Genomic DNA, 22,196 nt, shown 5'->3' on the forward strand with positions numbered 1-22,196 from the left:
GACTTGCCTGCCTAGCCTTTGGCCCAAGCTCATGCAGTCCCTGCCCACTCCCACCTCACCAAAGAGGTCACACAGTGCCCGCTGGGAGGTACCGCTGGCATTGTGTAATGAGAATAGAACAATAGTAACTATTGACAGAGAAGTTACAGTGTCTCGCTTAACCACAGCAATCTGGATTGAAATATAATTACTAGGGTGCTTGCCTAGCCTGTGTACTGATCCTCACCACTGAATGGGGGGGAACCCCATGTTGCAGATAAGGAAACTTACAGAAATTATGCAACATGACCTGTGAGTGCATGTTAGAGAGCAATTCCTGTTTTTTTTTTTTTTTAAGATTTATTTATTTTATGTGAGTGCTTTATCTGTATGTGCACCTGCACGCCAGAAGAGGGCATCAGATCCCATTGTAGATGGTTGTGAGCCACCATTGGTTGCTGGCAATTGAACTCAGGACCTCTGGAAGGGTAGTCAGTGCTCTTAACCTCTGAGCCATCTCTTCAGCCCTAGAGAGCAATTTCTAACTCAGGTCTGCTTAGCTCTGTCTGGAATCCATGTTCTCCAGATCCCTGGTCATTGGAAGGGAGTCCTCTGGCTTGCAATCCTGAACACCTGCCTAGCCTCCTTGTCTATGTCTGGTCCTCACTGCCTGATACAGGAATCTCCAGCATGCTGCCTCCCCACCCCACACCCACCCACCCCTCAAACGTCTTCTCAGCACAATTGTTCTGTCAGGTTTGCATCTTCTCTAAGGTTTTCCTCTTGCATTTTGCCCTTCCAATGTCCTTCTCTAACCTTACCAGAAGGACGAGACTTCTAGCTTCCTCATTCTGGTGATCTCACTCATCTTGAGCTCCCTGGATCATAAAATTAGGACCCATTGAAGAGCAAGGGAGGCCTGAGTTCGAACTGTAGTCCTCTTAAGGTGATGAACAACAGCTCCTTACAGGAACAACAAACAAAACGCAATAGCTTTTTAGTTTTTTGTTTTGTTGTTGTTTTCCCCCTCCTAATCTCCCTTGGACCTAGAGGCAGAATTGAGGAGGCAGGTAATGTGGAGATTGCCTGATTGCAGAGATATGCAAATACTTGATCTTCTATCAAGTTCTCTTTCTCGTTTGGAGATTAAAAATCTGTAACTGAGCCGGGTGCGGTTATCTCTGCACGCCTGGAATCCCAGCACTCAGGGAGGCACAGGAAGTAATGAGTTCGAGGGCAGCCTGGTCTACAAAGAGTCCAGGACAGCCAAGGCTACACAGAGAAACCTGCCTCGAAAGTAACAAAAACCAAACCAAAACAACAACAACAAAAAAAAAAAAAAAAAAGGAAAGAAAATCTGTAACTGAAAATACTTTAATATTTTTTAAAAAGTAAGTAAAAAGTTAACGGAGCCCTATTCCGAGCTTGTGGAAAACTATCAGGGCTCCTCCCCAGTCTGGGCTCTTGGCTCTGGGGTCGCGGGAGGAGTGCGCCTGGCACAGAGTGAAGGTGGCTATTGTGACTTCCCCGGCCCCGGGAGGGGTGGCTCGGGGCCCAAGGGTGTCCAAGGCCCTGGGAAGGAACCGCCCTCGGTGAGAGGGCGTGTCAAGGCGGGGTCCCAGGCTCCACCCCGACCTCCCGGCCCGCCCCGCCCCGCGTCCGCGTGGTTCTCACCCCAGCCGCTCCGCGGAGCCTGTGGTCCTCGGCCGCTCCGGGTTGCGGTGGCGCTGCGGAGAGGCTCAATCCCCCAAGGTCTGGCCGTGACCTCTGCCCAGAAGAGGCCGGGGAGCGCGCTCTCCGGGCAGACCTGCACGCCACCAGCTTCCAGCGACTCGTCCGGGACCTAGAGTGAGCGACCCCAGGGGGACAGATCCGGGTGGCCATGTCTGCGCCCGCCCGCCATCTGTGTCATATCTCCTTCCATGTGCCAGCTGGGCAGCCCCTAGCGAGGGACCTGCACCGCCTCTTCGGCTTCCAGCCCCTGGCGGAGCGGGAAGCAGGCGGCTGGAGGCAGCTGGCCCTGCGCAGCGGGGACGCCGTCTTTCTAGTGAACGAGGGTTCGGGACCCGGGGAGCCACTGTACGGCCTGGACCCTCATCACTCAGTGCCCAGCGCCACGAACCTGTGCGTGGACGTGGAGGATGTGGGCGGCGCCGCCCGGGCGCTGGCGGCCCGGGGCTGCATCGTGCCGGTACCACCCACTAGCGTGAGAGATGCCCAGGGCACAGCCGTCTACACAGTGGTCAGCTCTCCGGTTGGTAACCTTAGCCTTACGTTGCTGCAGCGTGCTGGCTACCGCGGATCCTTCCTGCCCGGATTCAGACCCCTGCCTTGCACACCAGCCCCGGGCTGGGTCAGCCACGTGGACCACTTGACCTTGGCCTGCACCTCCGGCAGCTCCCCTGCACTTAGGCGCTGGTTCCACGACTGCCTAGGGTTTCACCACTTGCCGCTGGGCCCAGGTGAGGATCCGGAGCTGGGCTTCACGGTGGCTGCAGAGTCTGGGCGAGGGGGTCTGAGGCTTACCGCCCTGCAGACCCCACCGGACAGCACTGTCCCCACTCTCGTGCTGGCAGAGTCCCTGCCGGGACCCACTGACAAACAGGACCAGGTGGAGCAGTTTCTAGCCAGGCACAGGGGGCCGGGTTTGCAGCACGTCGGACTGTATGCTCCCAACATCTTAGAAGCTTCTGAGGGGATAGCGAAGGCAGGATGCCGGCTCCTGGCTCCTCCTGAAGCTTATTACCAGCAGCCCGGCAAGGAGGAACAAATCATAGCCTCAGGGCACAAGCCTAGCCTTCTAGAACGGCGGGGAATCCTACTGGATGGCGATAAAGACAAGTTTTTGCTTCAGGTCTTCACCAAGTCCCTCTTCCCTGAGGACACCTTCTTCCTGGAGCTGATTCAGAGACAGGGAGCCACAGGCTTTGGCCAGAACAACATCCGGGCACTGTGGCAGTCGGTGCAAGAGGAAGCCGCCAGGGCCCGGGGAGCCTAACCCAGGCTGGAGCTGGGAGTTGCCCCTTGTCTCGGTGCTCTGGAGTCCAGCACAGGCCTGCTGGAACTGACACGCCCCGCAGAAACACACCAAGGAGAGAGGCTATCCCTTCCAGACAGGTGTGATCCTCATCCCAACCGGTACCTGCCACCTGTAGACTCTCTTATTGGACTCCAGAGAGACAGGATTTGGAAAGACCACTCCTAAACCGCCTAACACGGCTAGAAGTAAACTGAGGAATGAGGTCGGAAGACAGAACCAACACCCCTGAGCCTGTCTTCCCTGCACCCTTCCCATGCATCCTTCAAGATTGCTACTGTTAGTCCTTTTGCTTTCTGAAGTTTCGCTGCACCTGAAATGTACCCTGAATAAATCATTCGATTCTGTTTTTGAGGAAGGAATTTAATACAAAGCCTCCTCTGAGCTGACCTCTCCCCAGGGACCAACTGTTCCAGGTGTGGGTGCTAGCCCAACCACCTGCGATGCTGCAGCTCCAATTAGAGCTGGCCTGAGCCCAGACAGGAGTGACGGAAGCCAGTCAGCCGTGGACAGGTGCTCCCTGCAGCTGCCCTCAGGCTTTCCTGGGAAAGAACACTCCGGTCAGGTTGCCTCCTGCCTTCCAGGTCTGCCAGGGAGCTCGGCCAGAGGAAGTCAGAACCACGCTGACTACCATCTTCTGAGTCTCTCAGAAGTTAGTGAAGGGGCTAGAGAAAGTGTAGCAAAGTTCTCCAAAGGCACTACAAAAACAAGCATTTTATTAGACTGGGTTTGGGGTGGGAATCCCAGGGTATCACTGGGCAGTATTTTCGGGTGTGTCTGTGCGGATATGAGGCTGTAAGAAGCTATCCAAGACTTGCTGGCCCCGGCTCAGTTTTTTCCTTCGTGATGGAGGAGACACCTGTGACCTTTTAGAACCCTGTGCAAAAGCCAAAGGTGAAAGGAAAATGAGTCCACATCAGGGAATCTTCTACCTACTCTACTAATCTAGTCTATAATGCTGTAGAATTTTCCACCTGCCTTCAAGCACGAACCCTTTAATCGACTCCCTAAAAGGCACCCAAGAAAATCTTGCTAAGATACAAAGCTGGGGCCGGGGACATAGCTCCACTGACGGAAGGCTTGCCTAACAGGCAAGAACCCTAGGTTGGAGTCCTAGTGTTGGCTAACACAGTGTGGTGGGCACCTGGTTGGCATCCCATCTGAAGGAAGAGCAGAAGTTCAAGGACATCGTCAGCTGCACAGTGAGAGCGAGGCCAACCCAAACCATATGAAACTGTCTCAGTGTGGTGGGGATGGAGGGATGGCTCAGTGGTTAGGACTGTGTACTGCTCTTACAGAGGACCCAAGGTGGGGACCCAGTACTCATGTTCCCAACTATAACATCAAATCCAGGGGATTCGATGCCCTCCTCCAGGCCCTCTAGGCACTGCACTCAATGTACATAGGCCCACACACAGATGCATACAATACATAATTAAAAATAAGAATAAATCTTTTGAAGATTTTGTCTTTTCCACTAAAATGTGTTGGCAGTCAGGTTTTCATGTCCTGGCTGACTGTGGCTCACTCCAGCCTCTCCAGCTCTGTAACCACTGCCGACTCCACTGTGTAGCAGTCTAACTGATGATTTCCCTCCCGAGGCTGAAGAAAGCTACTCATTTCTAGGCCCAAATTAGCAGTTATTTTCTCTAAGCAGCTTTTCCTAAGTCTTGCATCACAGATGGCTTTTTACCGACTATTCCATAAAACTCTCGCACAGACACTTCACATACCTGATACCAGAGCTTACACCCATTTATTCCTGTTCCCCCTCCCCGGCAGTTGATGCTGCAACCAGTCCCTGGTTTATAAACTGTCCCTCTGCCCCCAGCAAACCCTGGAATGGATAATATTCATCCCAAAGTGTCAATCAGTGACTTTTAAGAGTCAATGGAGGCAGGCCTTGGGGAAGACGGGCTGAACCTTCCAGACTTACCCTGCAGGTCCCTTGCCGGTGGTCCTCATATACTCGGAAGACCTAGTAAGGATGGAGGGGGAGGGAGGAAAGACAGGGCTGGCGCCTTCTCCAGAAAGAGCCGATACCCTGAGTTCCACCCCAGCTTATGGGCTGCCCCAGCAAGACTGTTTAAGATATCTGTTTCTGGGCTAGAGAGATGGCTCTTCCAAAGGACCCAGGTTCAATTCCCAGCACCCACATGGCAGCTCACAACTGTCTGTAATGCCAATTCCAAGGAATCTGACACCTTCACTAATACACATTAAAAAAAGATGTTTCATTTTCATTTCTATAGCAGTGAGTTCATGTAAAAAATGTGAGACAGACAAGAAAAGACAAGGAAGACAACAAAGGTGGTGCCTTTTTCATGGCAGTAGAGACAGCAGCGTTGTGGAATTCTTCCCGGGTCAACCATCGAGCGCCAGGAGGTGCAGTGGTCACTGGGGTCCGTCCTTCTAGGGCCAGAGTGTACACTTGATAGGTCAGTTTGATGTGAGAGAAGATGTGGACCACCTGGGGGGGAGGGGGAAGACTGAACCAGGTCTGTGAATGTGAACACAGAAGCCCTCATTGCTGGCACCTTTGCTAACCTACCTCCCCCAGGTGCTGGAGCTGAGTGGCGGGGAGGGGTCCAGACCAGCTCTGCAGTTCCTGCAGAAGGGCCTTCTGCTGACGCTGCTCCGAGGGCTCCAGGGCGACAGATGGAAACTCCCACAGTCCTGCCAGCAGACCTGATGGCAGCCAGATAGGGGGTCAGCCTCTACTGCCCCTTCCATTTCCCTCTGTGGCTCGTGACGCTGCCCTCCAGCCCCAGTGTTCGGGTACCTGACTTCGGTCTTTGCACCAGCAGGATTAGGGGACCCCCATTGGCTCTCAGCTGCTCCAGAACACAGGTGGCAGAGTACTCCTCCCTGGGAGGCCTTCGGTTGGCCTTTTGAGGAAAGTTGGCCACTCCCAGGGTGGGGTCCCAGGGCTTTGTGGGAGGGAGGCAAAGCTGGCACTGTCTAGTGTTGAGAGCTGGAAACAAAGACGCCAAGGCCTGCTCACACCAAGTGGTCTTAGGCGCCAAGCCTAGGGAGGCTTAGTCCCACTGCAGACTCTTACTCAGGCTTGAAAAGGCAGCTCCCCAGGGCCAGGGTCTGGGCTGGGGTTAGGGCTGCTGCTTACCACACTCTTCTATGTCAGGACTGCCTGGAGAAGCTGAGAGCTGTTCCCGCTCCACCTGAGACACAGAGAAGGGTGTCATAGGGCAAGTCATTCTCTAGGACACTCTAATACCTCTTCCTCAGGAGGCTTACCCTCTGGTGTGCCTGGCATAAGCTCTGCACAGGGCAATGGCTGCAGAGAGGGCGCTGTGGGGTACACACTGTGGCCCCCAGCTCCATGGCTGCTTGATTGAAGTCCCCAGGCCGAACAGGATCCACTAGCTGCTGAGCTAGGTTCCTAAAAGTGAAGAACACTATTGTAAGCAGAGACCCCCTTAAACAGACCCTTCCCTATTTCCTATCACCCCAATATCCTACCAGAGGTGATGAGAGACAAAGGTGCTCGTGGGATCTGCACCGATGGCGCGGACACGGCACAGCACCCGTAAAACATTCCCATCCACCACACCAGTTACCTGGCAGAGAGGAGCAGGGGAGTCAGACTGGACTTGGAGGCAGGGGAGTGTACCTATTAAGAATGCTGGCCTATGGGCTTACCTGGCCAAAAGCAATGGAAGCAATGGCTCCGGCCGTGTACCGCCCCACGCCAGGCAGGAGCTGCTGAAGCGTTTCTGCTGTATGTGGCATATGGCCACCCAGCTCCTCTACCACCTGAGGGGAGTAGAAAGGCTCAGTTTGAAGATCCCTGAGGCCGATGGGCTCCTAGTCTTCAGGCACCACTCACTTACCTTCCTAGCTCCCTCTTGTAGCCGACGGCCTCGAGAATAGTAGCCCAGGCCAGACCAAAGCTGGTTCACCTCCTGTAGGTGGAGGTCAAAGGTCAAAGTTCAGTGGTCTGAACGCAGTGGTCCCTGAGTTGTTTCTCCCTACCCAAGGATGGCTCTCACCTCCAGGGAAGCACTGGCCAGGTCTTGGAGTGTTGGCCACTTCTGTAGACCCAAGACAGGCAAGAAGAAATAAGGTCAGGGATGAGGATGGTGGAGGAAGCCTTCTCTGGGGTCAAGCCAACTCTCCCTTCCCTCCCTGGCATCACCTGCATCCATCGGGTATAATAGTCAATCACCGTGGCAACTTGGGTCTGCTGCAGCATAACCTCTGACACCCACACTGGGGAAGGGGGATTAAGGTGAGGGTACCGCCATCTCGCCCCAGCTCCTAGCCCTTAGCCCCCAAACCTAAGAGCAAGGCTTAAACCCAAGAACCCCGAGGCAAACAGCCTGGCTTCGTACTGACCAGCGTAGGCCCGCCTGTCCAAGTTGGCCTCCTCCTCTACCTGCCAATGACACCACAGTGAGGACTAATACCAAAGGCCTGATGCCAGCTTCCCGCCCCGCTATCCCACCTACCCATCTTCTCCAAGGTAGGTCTCGCTTCTCTTGGTCATACCAGCTGAGCAAGTTCCTTCGGAAAGTCACGACGTCGGCCATGTCTCTGAAGAGATGATACGGGGAGACAGAGGCCTGCAGTAATTCTTTTCCCTTCTGCTTGGCCAGGCCTGTAGGACAGCCAGGACACGGGGGGGAATCTTTTTTTTTAAGACTTATTTTGTTGTTGAGACAAGATTTCTCTGTGCAGCCTTTGGCTGTCTTGGACTCACTCTGTGAGTCACCAGGACTCACCAGGCTGGCCTTAAACTCACAGAGATCCCTCTGCCTCTGGCTCCCTGACTGCTGGGATTAAAGGGGTGTATATGTGTGTGTGTGTATGTATGTGTGTGTGCCCTGTATCCAAGGTGTCTGATTCCCTAGAGCTGGAATTCTGGACAGTTGTGAACTGCCTGATGAGTGAGCCATCTCTCCAGCAACACTTTTTTTTTTCTGAGGAAGGATCTCATATAGGCCAGGCTGACCTCAAACTTGGTGTGTAGCCAAGGCTGGTTTTGAACTCCTAATTTTCCTATCCAGCCTCCCAAGTGCTGGGATTACAAGGGTGATCAGCACGCATGGCTCTTCAGTATTTAACATTCATTTTATGTTTTTTTTTTATTGTGCTATGTACAGTGTGAATATGTAGGCATGCATGCCATGGTGTGTATGTAGGGGCCAAAGGGCAGCATTCTTGGAGATGGGTCCCTCCTTCTACCTTTCCTTGGGTCCTAGAGATCAAACCCAGGTCATTAGGGACTCGGTCACAGCAACCTGCAGCAATCATTTCCCACTTAGGGCTTCTCCCACCCAAATCCCGATTAGTCTTTAGAGCTGCGAGCAGACCAAAGTTCTAGTCGTGTGTAGCCTTGGCCAAATTTCTGGTCTTTGTTTTGTCAGGATGTCATTGTTTCTCCTGGCCACAAATGAAAACTCAATAGTTTCAGAGAGGCAGAATATATGCCCATGCAGGGACACCCTATTTACATACACATGCAGCTTATAAACTCATGTGATCCCATGAAAGCCGCACGACCGAGAAGAAATGTATGGATGAAATTGTTCCATTCTTCTAGTAAGAAAATACCCAGAGCACCTGACCCACTTACACAGCGACACTCGGGATTAGCTTCTTAATTCCTCAGTACTCAGCCTGAATCTGCTCTTTGATGGCCAGTGGAACCAGAACCAGTCCCTTGAAACTCGGGCAGGGCTCAAGGGCCTTACCATCAGGGGCAGAAGGCTTGGCTTGGCTGCTGCCACTGGCAGATTTTCCCCTTCTTTTGTGGTTGGCTGGTTGCTTTTTATGACTCCTTACAGATGTTCGTAGCGCCTTCATAATAACCTGGAACAGAGGGATGTAGCCAATGTGGTCAGCCACAAGGAGGCTGAATCTTGAGAATCCTCAGGAATTAGAGCCACCTCTTCCCAAATCACTCAGAATGTCTAGCTTTTTTTTTTTTTTTTTGTCTTTTGTCGGCATGCATACATCTATGTGTGTACCAAGTGCTATCCGCCAGGGCTACAAAAGGGTATCAGATCCCCTGAACTGGAGCTACAGTTGTTTGTGAGCTGCCGTATGCATTCTGGGAACTGAACTCTGCTATAAGAACAGTAAGTATGGGGCTGGAGAGGTCGCTCAGTGGTTAAGAGTGTTGTCTGCTCTTCCAAGGGACCTGGGTTCAAGTCCCAGCACCCACATGGCAGCTCACAACGGTCCATAAGCAGTTTTAGGTGGTCTGACACCTTCACACAAATGCACATAAAATTAAATAAATTAAAAAGCAAAACAAAACAAAAAAACAGCAAGTGCTCACATACAAACATATATATCTCCAGCCCGGTTTTTTTTTTCCCTTTGAAACAAGGTCTCACTCTGTAGCCCAGGCAGGCAGCATACTTCTGATCTGCTGTGATGACTAATCTTGGTTGTCAATTTGGGATCCGCTAAAATCTAAGCAGCTGGGTGTGCTTGGATCATAACAGCCTAACTCTGGCCATCCCTTCTGCGGCAGCCCACGTAAAAGGACAAGGAGGTAGGAACTTTTGCTTTTTTCCCCCGCTTGGCAAGTTTGTCTATAGTAGTAGAAGCCACTCCAGGCTCTCCAGGAATTCCCTGGTGACTTCAGCACAGATTGGGCCTGCAGAGACGTCCAGTCTCCTGGACCAACCAACTACAAACTTCTGGCCTTTCCAGCAGGAGACAGTCATTGTTGAACTACTCAGACCACAGCCTGTAAGTCACTCTAATAAATCCCCCTTCAATTATGAATATTCATTCTGTCAGTTCTGTTCCTTTAGAAAGCCACAATTCATCCTCCTATCTTTACCTCCCAAGTACTTAGATCATACATGTGTACACCTATACTTGACGTGTCTGTGCTGGCTGGTTTTGCATGTCAACTTAACACAAGCTAGAGTCATCAGAAGAAAGGAGCCTCAGTTGAGGAAATGCCTCCATGAGATCCAGCTGCAAGGCATTTTCTCAGTTAGTGATCAACGAGGGAGGGTCCATTGCTCTCCCTGGGCTGGTGGTTCGGTCTTCTATCAGAAAGCAGGCTGAGAGGTTAAGAGCACTGGCTCCAAAGGTACTGACTTCAATTCCCAGCAACCACATGATGGCTCACAACCATCTATAATGAGATCTGGTGCCCTCTTCTGGTGTGTATGCACATAAATAATAAATAAATCTTAAAAAACAAAAACAACAACAACAACAACAACAAAAAAACTGGGCTGAGCAAGCCATGTGGAGCATGTCCGTAAGCAGCACTCCCCCATGGCCTCTGCGAGCTCCTGCCTCCCAGATGCTGTCATGTTTGAGTTCTGTCCTGACATTGCTGTGGTGAACAGCAATGTGGAAGTGTAAAACAAACAGCCCTTTCCTCCCCAGCTTCCTTTTTCGGCCATGACGGCTCATCAGAGCAACCGAAACCCTGACAGCGCCTATCCTTCCTCAAGTACTTTCAGGGTGCCTGTGGTGGTCTGAATGAGAATGGCCTCAATAAACCCTATATTTGAATGCTTGATTCCCCAGTTAGTGGAACTGTCTGGGGAGGATTAGGAGATGTGGCCTTGTTGAAGCATGTGTGTCACGAGGGGTGGGCTTTGAGCTATAAATGACCTCACACCAGGGCCCTCTCTGCTTGCTGGATGCAAAGTTCTCAGCCACTGCTCTAGCGTCATGCCTGCCTGCTTCCCACCATGATGATCATGAACTAGACCTCTGAAACTTTAAGCAAGCCCCCACTTAAATGCTTTTTTTTTAAAACAAGAGTTGCCTTGGTCTTGGCGTCTCTTCTGAGCAGTAGAATGGTAACTAAGACAATGCCCATGGGCTTGGTATTGGCTCACTATGGCACTAAGCAGATGAGCCAAGTAGCTTCAGGGAATGCTAGACAAAGAGTATAGGGACAGGGAAAGGGCAGGGCTGGGCCACAAGCCAAGGAGCACTTGTACATACATGATGCTTACCACCATGTATGGTTGGTTAAGGATTGTTTGGGGGACTGAAGAAATGGTTCAAGCGGTTAAAAGCGGGCTGCTCTTCCAGAGGTCCCGAGTTCAATTCCCTGCAACCACAGAGTGGCTCATGATGATCTATAATGGGATCTGATGCTCTTTTCTGTCCTGCAGCCATACATGCAAATAGAGTGCTCTTATGCATAAATAATCTTTTGAAAAAAAAAAAAGGTGTTTGGGTGTCCAGGAGTATGAGAGAAGTAGGAAGTTTGTCTGCTTAGGTATCTAGCATGGTTATACTGACCATCAGTAACCACCTCATTCACTTCAGATAATAGGAAGCCAAGAATTAAAGAGGGAAAAGGATTTGCCCAAGAGCAGATGGCAAATCAATGAGAGGAGAGAGATGAGCTATTTTTCTTTCTAATCTTTCCCTGGGCTAGTAAATTGTAACTGACTGGCCAATAATAATGAGAAAATACATCTGCCTGACTGAGTTCCTGGCTATCTTTTCTCTAATTGCAAAAAATCGTGACTAACAGGGAACAGCCAGATTGCTGAACAGATACATGTGCCTGCTGCCAAGCCTGATGAGCACACACGTGTGGGCTCACACACATGCACAAGACACAGATTAGAGATAAAGTAAATGGGAGAAGGGAAACGTATTTGACAGTAGAGCGGTGCTTACTATTTGCTCAGCTCCAGGAGGTGCTGGACCGGACTCAACGGGATGGCTCCAGGAGGCAGGGAGCTTCAAGCAGAAGCTCGAGGAGGTAAGCAACTTGATCTCACCTTCTGCTTGGCTGCAGTCCCACCAAACCGGTTTTAAAGTCTCCCCGAGCACCTTGACTTCATCAAGTGACCCTGCTTTCGATTTTAGGGGAAAAAAAATTATCAAACTTCCCTCTATTTCCTCTGCCTTCTTCTCACCTTCACGTGAAGACCCTTTCCCCAGACCCCTGCTCCTACAATATTCTCCCCTTCAGCACCAACTTCCTGCGCCACACTCACTTTCACAATCCCTCCTGCAGCCTGTTCTGAAGAAGAAAGCAACACGTGGTCATTGCTTCCAAGTTTACAACTGTAATCCCAGCATTTAGGAGCTGAAGCCAGGTTCAGGAGTTCAAGGTCATCTTCAGCTAAAGACTGAGTTTGAGGCCACTGTAGCCTACATGAAAGCACACCAAAAAGAAAACAGACATGAAAGCTTTTTCACTTCCATACGTGAACTGTGCAATGGCTTCCCACTGATCCCCGAACAAATATTTAGAGAACGCCTACTGTTAGTGTTTAGGCAGCCTGCTTTTAGGTTGCCTAGTAACTCATGATGTCATCATGTGTCGCCCTCCAGGTGTGTGGCAGATGCACCAGTTCGCTGCCCACCAGCTCTATAACACCTACTGTGCATTAAACAATTTACCTCAGTGTAAATTGCTTTTGGAGGGTTTTCAGGTCACCCTACTTGCTCTTAGGAGTGTAGAGTAGGTCCTTGTGTTCACAGATAAGCACTAGAGAAACCAGGATTAAACACACAGGCTTGTCCCTTCAAAAGGAGGGCTCTATAGCCTGTTTTCCCTCCAGAAGGCTGGTTAACAGCCTGGTGACCTTTGCTCTATTTGTGTGACTGAGACAATACCCGGTCCTCCCCAAGACTCTTGTCAATGAAAGGGTTAGACTAATTTTGTAACCTATATGTCTTCTAAAGCCTATAGTTTTGAGTTTTAGGTCCAGGTTAAGCTAAAGCCTCTTAGTACCTTTCCAGAGAACGGAGGAATATGACCCTATCTGTGAGGACAGGTATAAAAAAAGCAAGCAAGCAATGACCTTCACGCAGCAAAAAGAACGACCAGACCCTTGTCTTCAAGATAGTGTTTCTTAGCACGAACCCAGACAGCCTCAATCCTTCTTCTGAGTAGCTCCTGACCTCCAGCCAAAAGCCAGCCCTAATCTTCAAGGATGAGCTAACTACCCCCACCTTCAATTGCAGCTGCATCCACACTTGGCAGGACTGGCCAAGCTTGAGCACCTAAGACTAACCAGTTATCTTACTTTATAGCTTCCTCATCCAATCCTAAATTGCCAAAACTGCAACTTCAAATTTCCCACAATTTTTCTTTTAAAAACCTAAAGGCCTTTGTCTCTGGGTGCCACTCTTTGCAGACCAGCAGGGGTGACCCCATTGCGCAATGGTTAAATTAAACCTCTTGCTTTTGCAACGAGTTGTGGTCTGGGGGAGTTTCTGAGAAGGGCGAGATCTTGAACTCCTGAGCTGTGAGACCCCAGGTCTTACAGTCAATGTACAGAACCCATCTTTACAGAAGATCTCACACACCCTTTAACAAAGGGTTGTCATGCAGTCATGTCCTAAGATTTATTGTGCAGGTAGTACTGAGTCAGTCATCACCAGGAAATCTTCCACCAAACTGTGCTGTACTTAAATACGCCGAAAGTAAAGTTCTCAGGGTGACACTCCCAACACTGGCTGCATAGTTCTTCCCTCCTGGGACCATTACTCTGCTGGGCATGATGGGTGCAGAGACCCCTGGACCTCAGTAAACATGAAGGCAGCTTATATTCTAGCAGAGGCAGACAGTGAACACAGAATAAATCACAGAGGATATCTAAAAGAAGTAACTGTTGGCATAAAGAGGAAAAGTAACAGGAATGAAGGCTGTTCCAGTTTTTAAAGAGGATTACAGGGTGTGGCGGTGCCTTCAATCCCAGCACTGGGGAGGCAGAGGCAGGGGGATCTCCGAGTCTACAGAGGGAGTTCCAAAGCTACACAGAGAAACCCTGTTTCAAAAAACCAAACCAAAAAAAAAAAAAAAAAAAACCCAAAGAAAATGACTAAACCTTTTGGAGGCATGGTGGCACTTTAATGCAGACTTTTGGAAGGCAGAGGCAAGCAGATATCTGTGAGTTCCAGACTAGCCTAGTCTACGCATTAAATTCCAGCCCAACCAGGACTACAAAGTGAGACCCAGTCTCAAACAAACAAAGACACAAGACCTTCCTCTAAAAAGCCAGCCAGCCAGGCTGAGGATGGACAGCACGTGTGCGGCACTGCACGCAGTCTACTGGTGATGTAATGCAGCCGAGAGGCAGTGAGTGGCAGGATGGGAGGCAAGAGAAGATGGGGAGGTTGGGTACAGCCACGATGCAGCTTTTAGAGGGTTTTCAGGATACACTACTTGCTCTCAGACAGACTTTTTTTTTTTTTTTTTTTCTGCCACAGGGTCTCACTGTGCAGCCTTGGCTGGCCTGGAACTCTGCCTCCACAGTGCTGCGATTAAAGGCTTTTGCCACCACCGTATCTGACCTTCTCCATTGCAGCTTTTATATGATTTGCAATGTCATGTTTACTTTTTGGTTCTTTTGGTCAATGTCTTCTTATTCTACTTTAAACAAAACAGCACTGTGGAAGCTGAGCATGTGGAAGGAGGATGGTGAACACAGGTTTTACCTAAAACAAACAAAAGCACACACACACATTCAAAGCCTAGGAGATAGAGAGATCCATCCAGTTCCGTGGTGGAGGGCATCGGAGCAGAGCACACAGGGTTTGAGTCCAGTGGCTCACAAGCATCTGTAATCCCGAGGGATCCACAGCCTCTTCTACCCTCGTGGGTACCAGGGACCCTGCCTGTGCAAACCCAGATATACAGGGAAACACTCATTTATATGTTAAACAAACAAAAAGTTAAAAAAGCAAAATCCAGCCAGCCTGGCTCAGCGGCGCACACCTGTGATCCCAGCACTCTGGGAGGCAGGGGCGGGCGGATCTCTGTAAGTGTGAGGCTAGCCTGCTCTACAAAGCCAGGACAGCCAAGGCTACACAGAGAAACCCACAAAACAAAACACCCCCCAAGCATATGTGCAGCACTGCAAGCAGTCTAGTTGTGATGTAATGAAGCTGAGAGGTGGTGAGTGGTAGGATGTGAGGCAAGAGAAGATGGGGAGTGGGGATGGGGGGTCAGTTAGAGAATGTCTGGGGAACATGAAGTCCTATGTTCAATACCCAGATCCCATGTGCAGCCCCCCCCGGGAGGGGGGGCGCTCCTGTGTATTGTTTCCACAAACGTAATCAGCCCTGGGCTAGGGGGACTAGAAGGTTGTAAGATGCTTGTGTTCAGGGTTCGGATCCGACGCCTCTTGCCTCTATGGGCTCCTGCACTCACAAAAGATATCATACGTGTAATTAAAAAGAATAACAATAAATCTTTAAAAATGTCAAGCACACCAGAGTGGTGGTACATACCTGTAACCCAGCACTCCAGATACGGAGATTGAAGGCTTTTCTTTTCTTTTGGTTTTTTGAGACAGTTTCTCTATGTAGCTAAAGCTGCCCAGAAACTGGCTCTGTAGACCAGGCTGGCCTCAAACTCAAGAGGCCTCTGCCTCCGGAATGCATGCACTACCCTGTCCACCACCCTTTAAAAAATAATAATAATTTATTTAATTCTATTTTGTGTGCATTAGTATGAAGGTGTCAGATCCTTTGGAATCGGTGGAGCTGCCATGTGGGTGCTGGGAATTGAACCCGGGTCTTCTGGAAGAGCAGGCAGTGCTCTTAACCACTGAGCCACCTCTCCAGACGCCCACCCCTTGTTTTCTTTTTAAGAGAAGTTTGAGGGCAGCCTGTGCTATATAAGACTCTATCTTTTTGTTTTTTTTTTTGAAATAGGGTTTCTCTATGTAGCCACTGGCTGTCCTGGAATTCGACCTCCTAGTGCTGGGGTTAAAGGCATGTGGCCCTACACTATCTTAAAAACAAAAACTCCACAATCCTGAGACATCTCTTCTTTCTTCAGAGCCTGTCCCAAATATATTTATTATACAAATACAAACTTGTTAAATGAATTAATGGGCTGTGGGAAGATTCCTTTTTCAGCGAGGTCAGGTAATGCTGCATATTGATAAAAGCATACTCCCGGGGCTGGACAGATGTCTCAGCGTTTAAGAGCACTGTCTGCTCCAGGAGTCCGGAGTTCAATTCCCAGCATCCACATGGTGGCTCACAACCATCTATACTGGGATCTGCTGTTGTCTACTGCTGTGCAGTTATACATGAAGACAGAGCACTCAGACATTAAAATACCTAAATATTGAAAAAGAAAAAAAAGAGAGAGAGAGAAGAAAAAGCACACTCTCCCTAGAGTGTAAGGAGAAATCCAGGTAGTTGGGACCAGAGGCTCAGCCCACGCCCTTGGGTGGGACAGTTACTACAGTTTGACGGTGACAAAGGTCAAATTCAGACAAGCTGGTTCTTCCTTGCCACCCTACTCCTAAAGCCGTAACTCCAATGCACATTACCACTTGTGTGAATTATCTTAAAAGCGGGCCTGTCGGGGTTAAGAGCACAGACTGCTCGTCCAAATGGACCTGGGTTCAATTCCCTGACACCCACATGGCAGCTCACAACCGTCTGTAACTCCTGTTCCAGAGGATCCAACGCCCTCACGTAAGCCTCTACACGCAGTCAAACACCAGTATACATAAAATTAAAAAACGTTAAAAAAAAAAAAAAAGCGGTCCTGTTAATGGTCGCTTCATCACCTATCTAGCCATGACCTGCAGAACGTTTCCCTCTCATTTCCTCCATCTTCCTGCGGTCGTGTCTCCTCAGACCCCCTGTACTGTGCCACGCACCCCCTCGCCTTCTCTCCCCGGTCCCCGCCCCGGGAAGCCCGCGCAGCCCGCGCCCGGGCCGCGTGGAAGCGACGGCCTGCTGGACCCCAAAGGTTCCACGTTCCCGCCACAGCGCGCGGAACAAGGAATTACCTCCCGCGCAGACTCCAGCCCGCGGCTCCAGAGAACCGCCCAAGGGGCGTGGCTCCGCGCGCGTCCGGACGCGCAGCCAATAGACACCCAGCGCGCGCAAGGCCGGCGCTCTGCGCTCCGCCCGACAATTCGGAGCGGAAGTCGACCTTACGGGGACTTCGACGCCGAGACCCCGCCCCGTCCTAGACCGGCGCCACCACGGGAGACGAAGCGGAAGTCTCCGCGTACCTGCGGGCGGCTGGCGAGGGGCGCGCAGCGTCATGGCCGCCGACAGTGTTGACGGTGGGCTCTCAGTTCCACCGACCTCTGATGGTGAGCGGCTTCCCAGGGGGTAGCCACAGAAAGCTACGTGGTCCTACGGAGGGAAGAGCCTCGGGTCGGTAGTTCGGAAACAGGCCTGTCTCAAATCTCCCAGGAGACTACAAGTCCCAGTGTGCAGCGCGTGCAACGGCAAAGCCCGTACTGTTAGACTGTTTGGGCATGTTGGGAGGTGTGGTTTGGATGGAGCTGGTGGTTGGCAGTAGGTGACACCGGGGAAGTGTGTAGTCGTTCCTGGTAGGTGGCGCTTGGGTCTGACTTTGAAGCGCTCTGGTAGCTGTTGAAGCACCACGAGTATGTGGCTTTTATAGGACGTTTGTGTTTGAGATAGGGTCTAGTTCGAATTCAGGGTCCTTCAGCTTTATGCTCCCTAGTCCTAGGATTGCAGGCTCGAAGGATAAAGCTTGTCTAGCCTACCTCTATCCTGATTCACATGCAAAAAAAGGAAATGATTTCCTAGTCTCACATAAAGCTACTGGAAGACACAAATGCTCTTTCCAAATTTAGGGCACTGTCCACTCCAAGCCTTGTGTTCAGAGCCAGTGGATGCAAAATCTTAAGGGGGAAGCTTGTCAGTGGGCATTCCCTCTCCCACATCTGGCATGGTGTCCGACCCACTGAAACCTGTGGGAACATCAACATCCATCCCCTCCTTATCCCCAGGTGTTGTCAACAAAAACACAAAATCTGAAGAGGAGTTTGTGATACGGGTCCCTGTGGTAGACGTACAGACTGACAACTTCAAGGAGATATGGCCATCACTCTTGCTAGCCTTAAAGACAGCTAGTTTTGTGGCTGTGGATACGGTGAAGCATGGGAAACGGGGGTGGGGGGAAGTGTTGGGGGTGTAGGAGGTTGTGAAGGGTTTGGTGATGGGTATGAAGGATAATCACAGCCCCCCTTTACCCCGTAGGAGCTGAGTGGGCTTGGGGACAGGAAGAGTTTACTGAACCAGTAAGTATAAACCTTACCCTTAATCCTAGCTCTAACAAGTATATAGATTTCAACCCTAGAGATAGGGGGGACCAGCCCTGGGTAGTTTGGGTCTGTTGTGAAACTAACTCAGCCACAGCCATGTTCAAACCCAAATCTCAGGTGCATCGAGGAACGCTACAAAGCCGTGTGTCATGCTGCCAGGACGCGTTCTGTGCTGTCCCTGGGCCTCGCCTGCTTCAAGCAGCAGCCAGATAAGGTATGAGTTATCCCAGGTCTGAGGCATGGGATAGTTGAGATCCTGAAGACTGTTTTTAATAGAGCAGATCCTCCTGTTTTTCAGGGTGAGAATTCCTACTTGGTCCAAGTGTTCAATCTCACCCTTCTCTGCATGGAGGAGTATGTTATAGAACCAAAGTCTGTGCAGTTCCTGGTACAGCACGGGTTCAACTTCAACCGGCAGTATGCTCAGGGCATCCCCTACCATAAGGGCAATGACAAGGTAGGTCTGTGTGTCCCCTGTGGCTTATTTCTTGCTACCATAGGCCTGGGGAACATCTGCTTGTGAGTATGGGGAGTCAGTGTTCACAAGGCTGGGAAAACATGAGACAGTCAAGGGAGAGAAGCTTTGGGTTAGATAATAAGTATTTTCCAGGTCAGAACCTGGGTTAGGTATACAGTTTGCTGACTGGTCATTCTGTCTTTTCCACGGACCTTCTCCCTTTCATCTAGGGAGATGAGAGCCAGAGCCAGTCAGTGAGAACACTGTTCCTTGAACTGATTCGGGCCCGTCGGCCCCTGGTGCTACATAACGGCCTTATAGACTTGGTGTTCCTGTACCAGAACTTCTACGCACACTTACCTGAGAACTTGGGAACCTTCACGGCTGACCTGTGTGAGATGTTCCCAGCGGGCATTTATGACACCAAATATGCTGCAGAGTTTCATGCCCGATTTGTAGCTTCCTACTTAGAATACGCTTTCCGGAAATGGTGAGGACATGGTTGATGGAAAGGGGTGGGGCCTGGTATAAGCTTATTTCATTGACTTAAGATTATTTATCAAGTACCTACCATATGCCAGACACTGTTTTCAGGTGCTGAGGATTCAGCAGTGAACAAAACAACCCCCCTGCTCCTGTGGAGCTTACACGCTAGTGGAGCAATACCCTCTTGGCTGTTGCAGTGAACGGGAAAATGGGAAGCAGCGGGCAGCTGGCAGCCCACATCTTGCCTTGGAGTTCTGCAGCTATCCATCTAGTATGAGAGGCCATATTGACTACCGCTGCTGTATGTCCCCTGTAACCTACCATCGTTCTCATACCAGTGGCATCTGTGACAAGTTCTCGGTAAGAATATTAATTTCTCGGGGAGGGGAGGTTCTGATGTGTGGAACCCCTTCTTAGACTCTTTCCAACCTCCAGGCCTATGGCTGGTGCCCTCTAGGACCACAGTGTCCTCAGTCACATGACATTGACCTCATAATTGACACTGATGAGGCTGTGGCAGAGGATAAGCGGCGACGGCGACGACGTAAGGACAAACGCAGGAGGGCTTTGCTGAGCCAGCCAGGGATGCAGACCTTTGAGGAAGCTGAAGAAGGTCCCCCCACAAAGCAGGTCTGTGAAGATAGCCTCAAGACTGAGAACCCTGAGCAAAAAGTAGCAGAGGGTGAAACTAGGGATCAGGTTGGCTCCAAGCAAGGTCACGAAGGTGGCTTGGAGATGGAGCATGAAGCCCCAAGTTCTGAAATAGCTGACGTGGCTACCTCAGAACTGCCGGTGAACCAAGCCAGTCCTAATCCTGTGCCCGGAGATGGATTGCATCGCGCTGGTTTTGATGCCTTTATGACAGGATATGTGATGGCCTATGTGGGCCTGAGCCAGGGAACCCAGCTCTGCAGCTCTGAACCTTGGCTTCCTGAATGTCACAACAAAGTATATCTAAGTGGCAAAACTGTACCCCTCACAGTGGCCAAGAGCCAGTTTTCCCGTCCCTCCAAAGCCCACAACCAGAAAATGAAGCTGGCTTGGGGCAGCAGCTGACTCCAACATCTGCCTGGTACTAAGCCCAGGCAGAAGAGAGTAGGAGAGACGATGTTTGTCAACGTGTAGTGGCTTGTATCTGTCCATCCCAGTTCCCTGAAGGCTGAGTCGGGAAGATCGCTACAAGTTCATGGCCTACACAGTGAATTCCAAGTCGGCCAGAGCTGTACATCAAAAGAAGTTATCTGAGTCTTTGGCCTGTATATATCACATTTTACTAATGCAGAGTTGTCAAGCAGGTCCTGGCAGAGACTGAGTACTTCACTACCGGTTTGTTTTATAGACTGAGAGGCTTGGGTACAAATAAGGCTAACTAGCACCTGCAACATCAACTTTATTATTTTTTTAATCTGAAAGTGTCTTGGGAAAAAGTTTTACAAAAAAAAAAAAGAAAGAAAATCAAGAGAAATGAATTATGAAAATATTTGACCAACTTCATTCTTTGGTTATATCTTATTGCGGCTCTGTAAGGACAGACTTCCCAAAGCTCCAGCTATAGCAGGGAAGAAAGTCAGTCCAAGTATAAACCATTAACTAACTGGTTGTATCAGCTGTTGACACATACATAGAGCAGGCCCTAGGGCCTACAAAACCAGCCCCACTCCCAACGCCAGGGTTGAAAGTCTTGAGGCAAAACATTAGAGTCCTTTATAAATATGAAAATAGATTAATCAACTGGAAAGGTCTTTGAATAGGTTAGCTAAAAGCTCCTTGACTTCCACATTGCCTTGTCTCCCCCTTGCATAGAGATGTAGTGATGTGGTCTGACCATACAGTAAGTGCAAACAGCAATTATTCAAGTGTCTTAGACATACTGGCAAGAAGCATCCCAGTCTTCAGGTCTGAGAAGCAGCCATGCCCTTCACAGCCTCCTAGTCGATTCCCCTTTCCATCCTGTACCTTATACGCCCCAGAGTGGGCGTGAGAGACTTGAGGCGGCAAAGGAACTGGGATAATAGCTGCATAGTACCTGCCAGCTCAGCCTGGAACTAAGAGTCCTTTGGTCCTATCTAGGACATGCACTGCAGTCTGGGAGCTAGAGCTCCTGGCGGGATTTCAGAGGCTTAGAATTAGGCGGCCCTAACTATTGAAAGGCCTCGTGTTGCAGCCACTGGGCACTGAAAGCCCAATTTTAAGCCAGGCTTCTCAGCCTGCCTGCTTTGTAAAGGGAGCTCCAGGGAAGAGCCAGGATGTGCACCAAGGGGATGCAGTAGTTTCAGCTGAAGGTCCATCCCCAAGGTGAGGCAGGGACTAGTCCTCCCCCCACCTCACCCATCCTGCTCTCCCTGGGTTTGCAAGCTTATTCCAGAGACAGAGAAGTGGACAGGAGCCATTCGTGGCCTTTCTGCTTCCACTTCCATCTCCTCAGAGGCAGCTCCAACGCATGAGCTGGTCCCCTTGGGCCTGGGTCCAAAACCGTTTTCTTCCTGGGGGTTGGAACAGTCCATGGCCTGGTGGCCTGAAGCGGCTGGTAGGGCAGTTGCCCGGAATGGTGGGATCTCTCTCACTCTGTACTTGAGACTACTGAGTCGTGGTGGAGGCCCAGCAGATAGTGATTCTTCACAGCCCACAAATGGACAAGCCTGATGCAAGAACTCAGGTGAGCCAGGCAAAGACCGCCACCGTCTGGAAGACATGGCCAAAGGCTCCTGACTATCAGCCAGAGGCGTAGTTCCAGGCCCTGGTGCATCCAGGTCAAATACAAGGGAAATGACAGATTTGCTGGGTAGGTCAAAGAATTTGATCTTCCCACCCTTGAGGTCTTGGCGTGCACTGAAAGGGTTGACTTTTGGGGTATGTGTAGCACCATCTCGTGGCCGGTAGTAGGGATCCAAGACACTGACTGTACGTGGGGGCTTACGAGAGAAAATGTCTGACTGGCTTCGAGACAGCCAGACAGTACGTCTTGGACATGGAGACTTATGGGGAATCTTGTCATCCAGTGAACTCAGTCGCTTCCCTCCAGGCACTTTCTCCAACGGTCCTGAAGAACAAACAGTAAACCTGGGTTACTCTCAGTCAATAAGTAGCACTTTATTATATGCTTTTCTTGAGAAAAGCAAGGTAGGCAGTTGTCCTGTTCCACTAATGAGCAAACAGAAGCAGTGTGCCAAGTCACAACTGTAAGAGAACCTAGTACCTTATTGTCCGT

The 22,196-nt window shown here is 50.4% G+C and overlaps 4 protein-coding genes across 12 annotated transcripts in view; 2 read left to right on the forward strand and 2 right to left on the reverse strand.

The window, feature by feature from the left end:
- Positions 1-1,330: 1,330 nt before the first annotated feature.
- On the forward strand, positions 1,331-3,605 carry Hpdl (4-hydroxyphenylpyruvate dioxygenase like). The gene has a single exon (XM_021633428.2). The coding sequence runs from the start codon at positions 1,862-1,864 to the stop codon at positions 2,975-2,977; it is 1,116 nt and encodes a 371-aa protein (XP_021489103.1). The 5' UTR covers positions 1,331-1,861; the 3' UTR covers positions 2,978-3,605.
- A 110-nt stretch (positions 3,606-3,715) lies between these two features.
- On the reverse strand, positions 3,716-17,112 carry Mutyh (mutY DNA glycosylase). 8 transcript variants are annotated; one of them, XM_060379763.1, is made up of 18 exons: positions 16,978-17,105; positions 11,980-12,136; positions 11,657-11,832; positions 8,731-8,848; positions 7,482-7,634; positions 7,373-7,408; positions 7,173-7,246; positions 7,027-7,068; positions 6,868-6,939; positions 6,677-6,790; positions 6,497-6,594; positions 6,272-6,416; positions 6,141-6,195; positions 5,799-5,990; positions 5,568-5,704; positions 5,334-5,486; positions 4,953-4,994; positions 3,716-3,893 (listed from the first exon to the last, which is right to left on the reverse strand). In XM_060379763.1, the coding sequence occupies exons 4-18, from the start codon at positions 8,840-8,842 to the stop codon at positions 3,768-3,770; spliced, it is 1,551 nt and encodes a 516-aa protein (XP_060235746.1). In that variant the 5' UTR covers positions 8,843-8,848; positions 11,657-11,832; positions 11,980-12,136; positions 16,978-17,105; the 3' UTR covers positions 3,716-3,767. The 8 variants fall into 8 exon arrangements, with proteins under 8 accessions (XP_060235746.1, XP_060235745.1, XP_060235748.1 ...); XM_060379762.1 differs by lacking the exon at positions 16,978-17,105 and adding an exon at positions 16,750-16,890; XM_060379765.1 differs by lacking the exon at positions 16,978-17,105 and adding an exon at positions 16,750-16,890 and having other exon boundaries at positions 11,657-11,835.
- Positions 16,934-20,668, forward strand: Toe1 (target of EGR1, exonuclease). The gene is made up of 8 exons (XM_021633406.2): positions 16,934-17,061; positions 17,731-17,873; positions 17,981-18,021; positions 18,163-18,259; positions 18,344-18,502; positions 18,733-18,992; positions 19,186-19,348; positions 19,424-20,668. The coding sequence occupies exons 1-8, from the start codon at positions 17,010-17,012 to the stop codon at positions 20,042-20,044; spliced, it is 1,536 nt and encodes a 511-aa protein (XP_021489081.1). The 5' UTR covers positions 16,934-17,009; the 3' UTR covers positions 20,045-20,668.
- Tesk2 (testis associated actin remodelling kinase 2) overlaps positions 20,363-22,196 on the reverse strand; it is a 97,687-nt gene continuing 95,853 nt past the window's right edge. For both annotated transcript variants that reach the window (XM_021633405.2, XM_060379760.1), the window contains one exon: positions 20,363-22,028. In XM_021633405.2, coding sequence (XP_021489080.1) covers positions 21,313-22,028 — 716 coding nt within the window. In that variant the 3' untranslated portion in view covers positions 20,363-21,312. The remainder of the gene's footprint in view (positions 22,029-22,196) is intronic.

The sequence above is a fragment of the Meriones unguiculatus genome, chromosome 3 (genome assembly GCF_030254825.1).
Source record: "Meriones unguiculatus strain TT.TT164.6M chromosome 3, Bangor_MerUng_6.1, whole genome shotgun sequence".
Classification (NCBI taxonomy): domain Eukaryota; kingdom Metazoa; phylum Chordata; class Mammalia; order Rodentia; family Muridae; genus Meriones; species Meriones unguiculatus.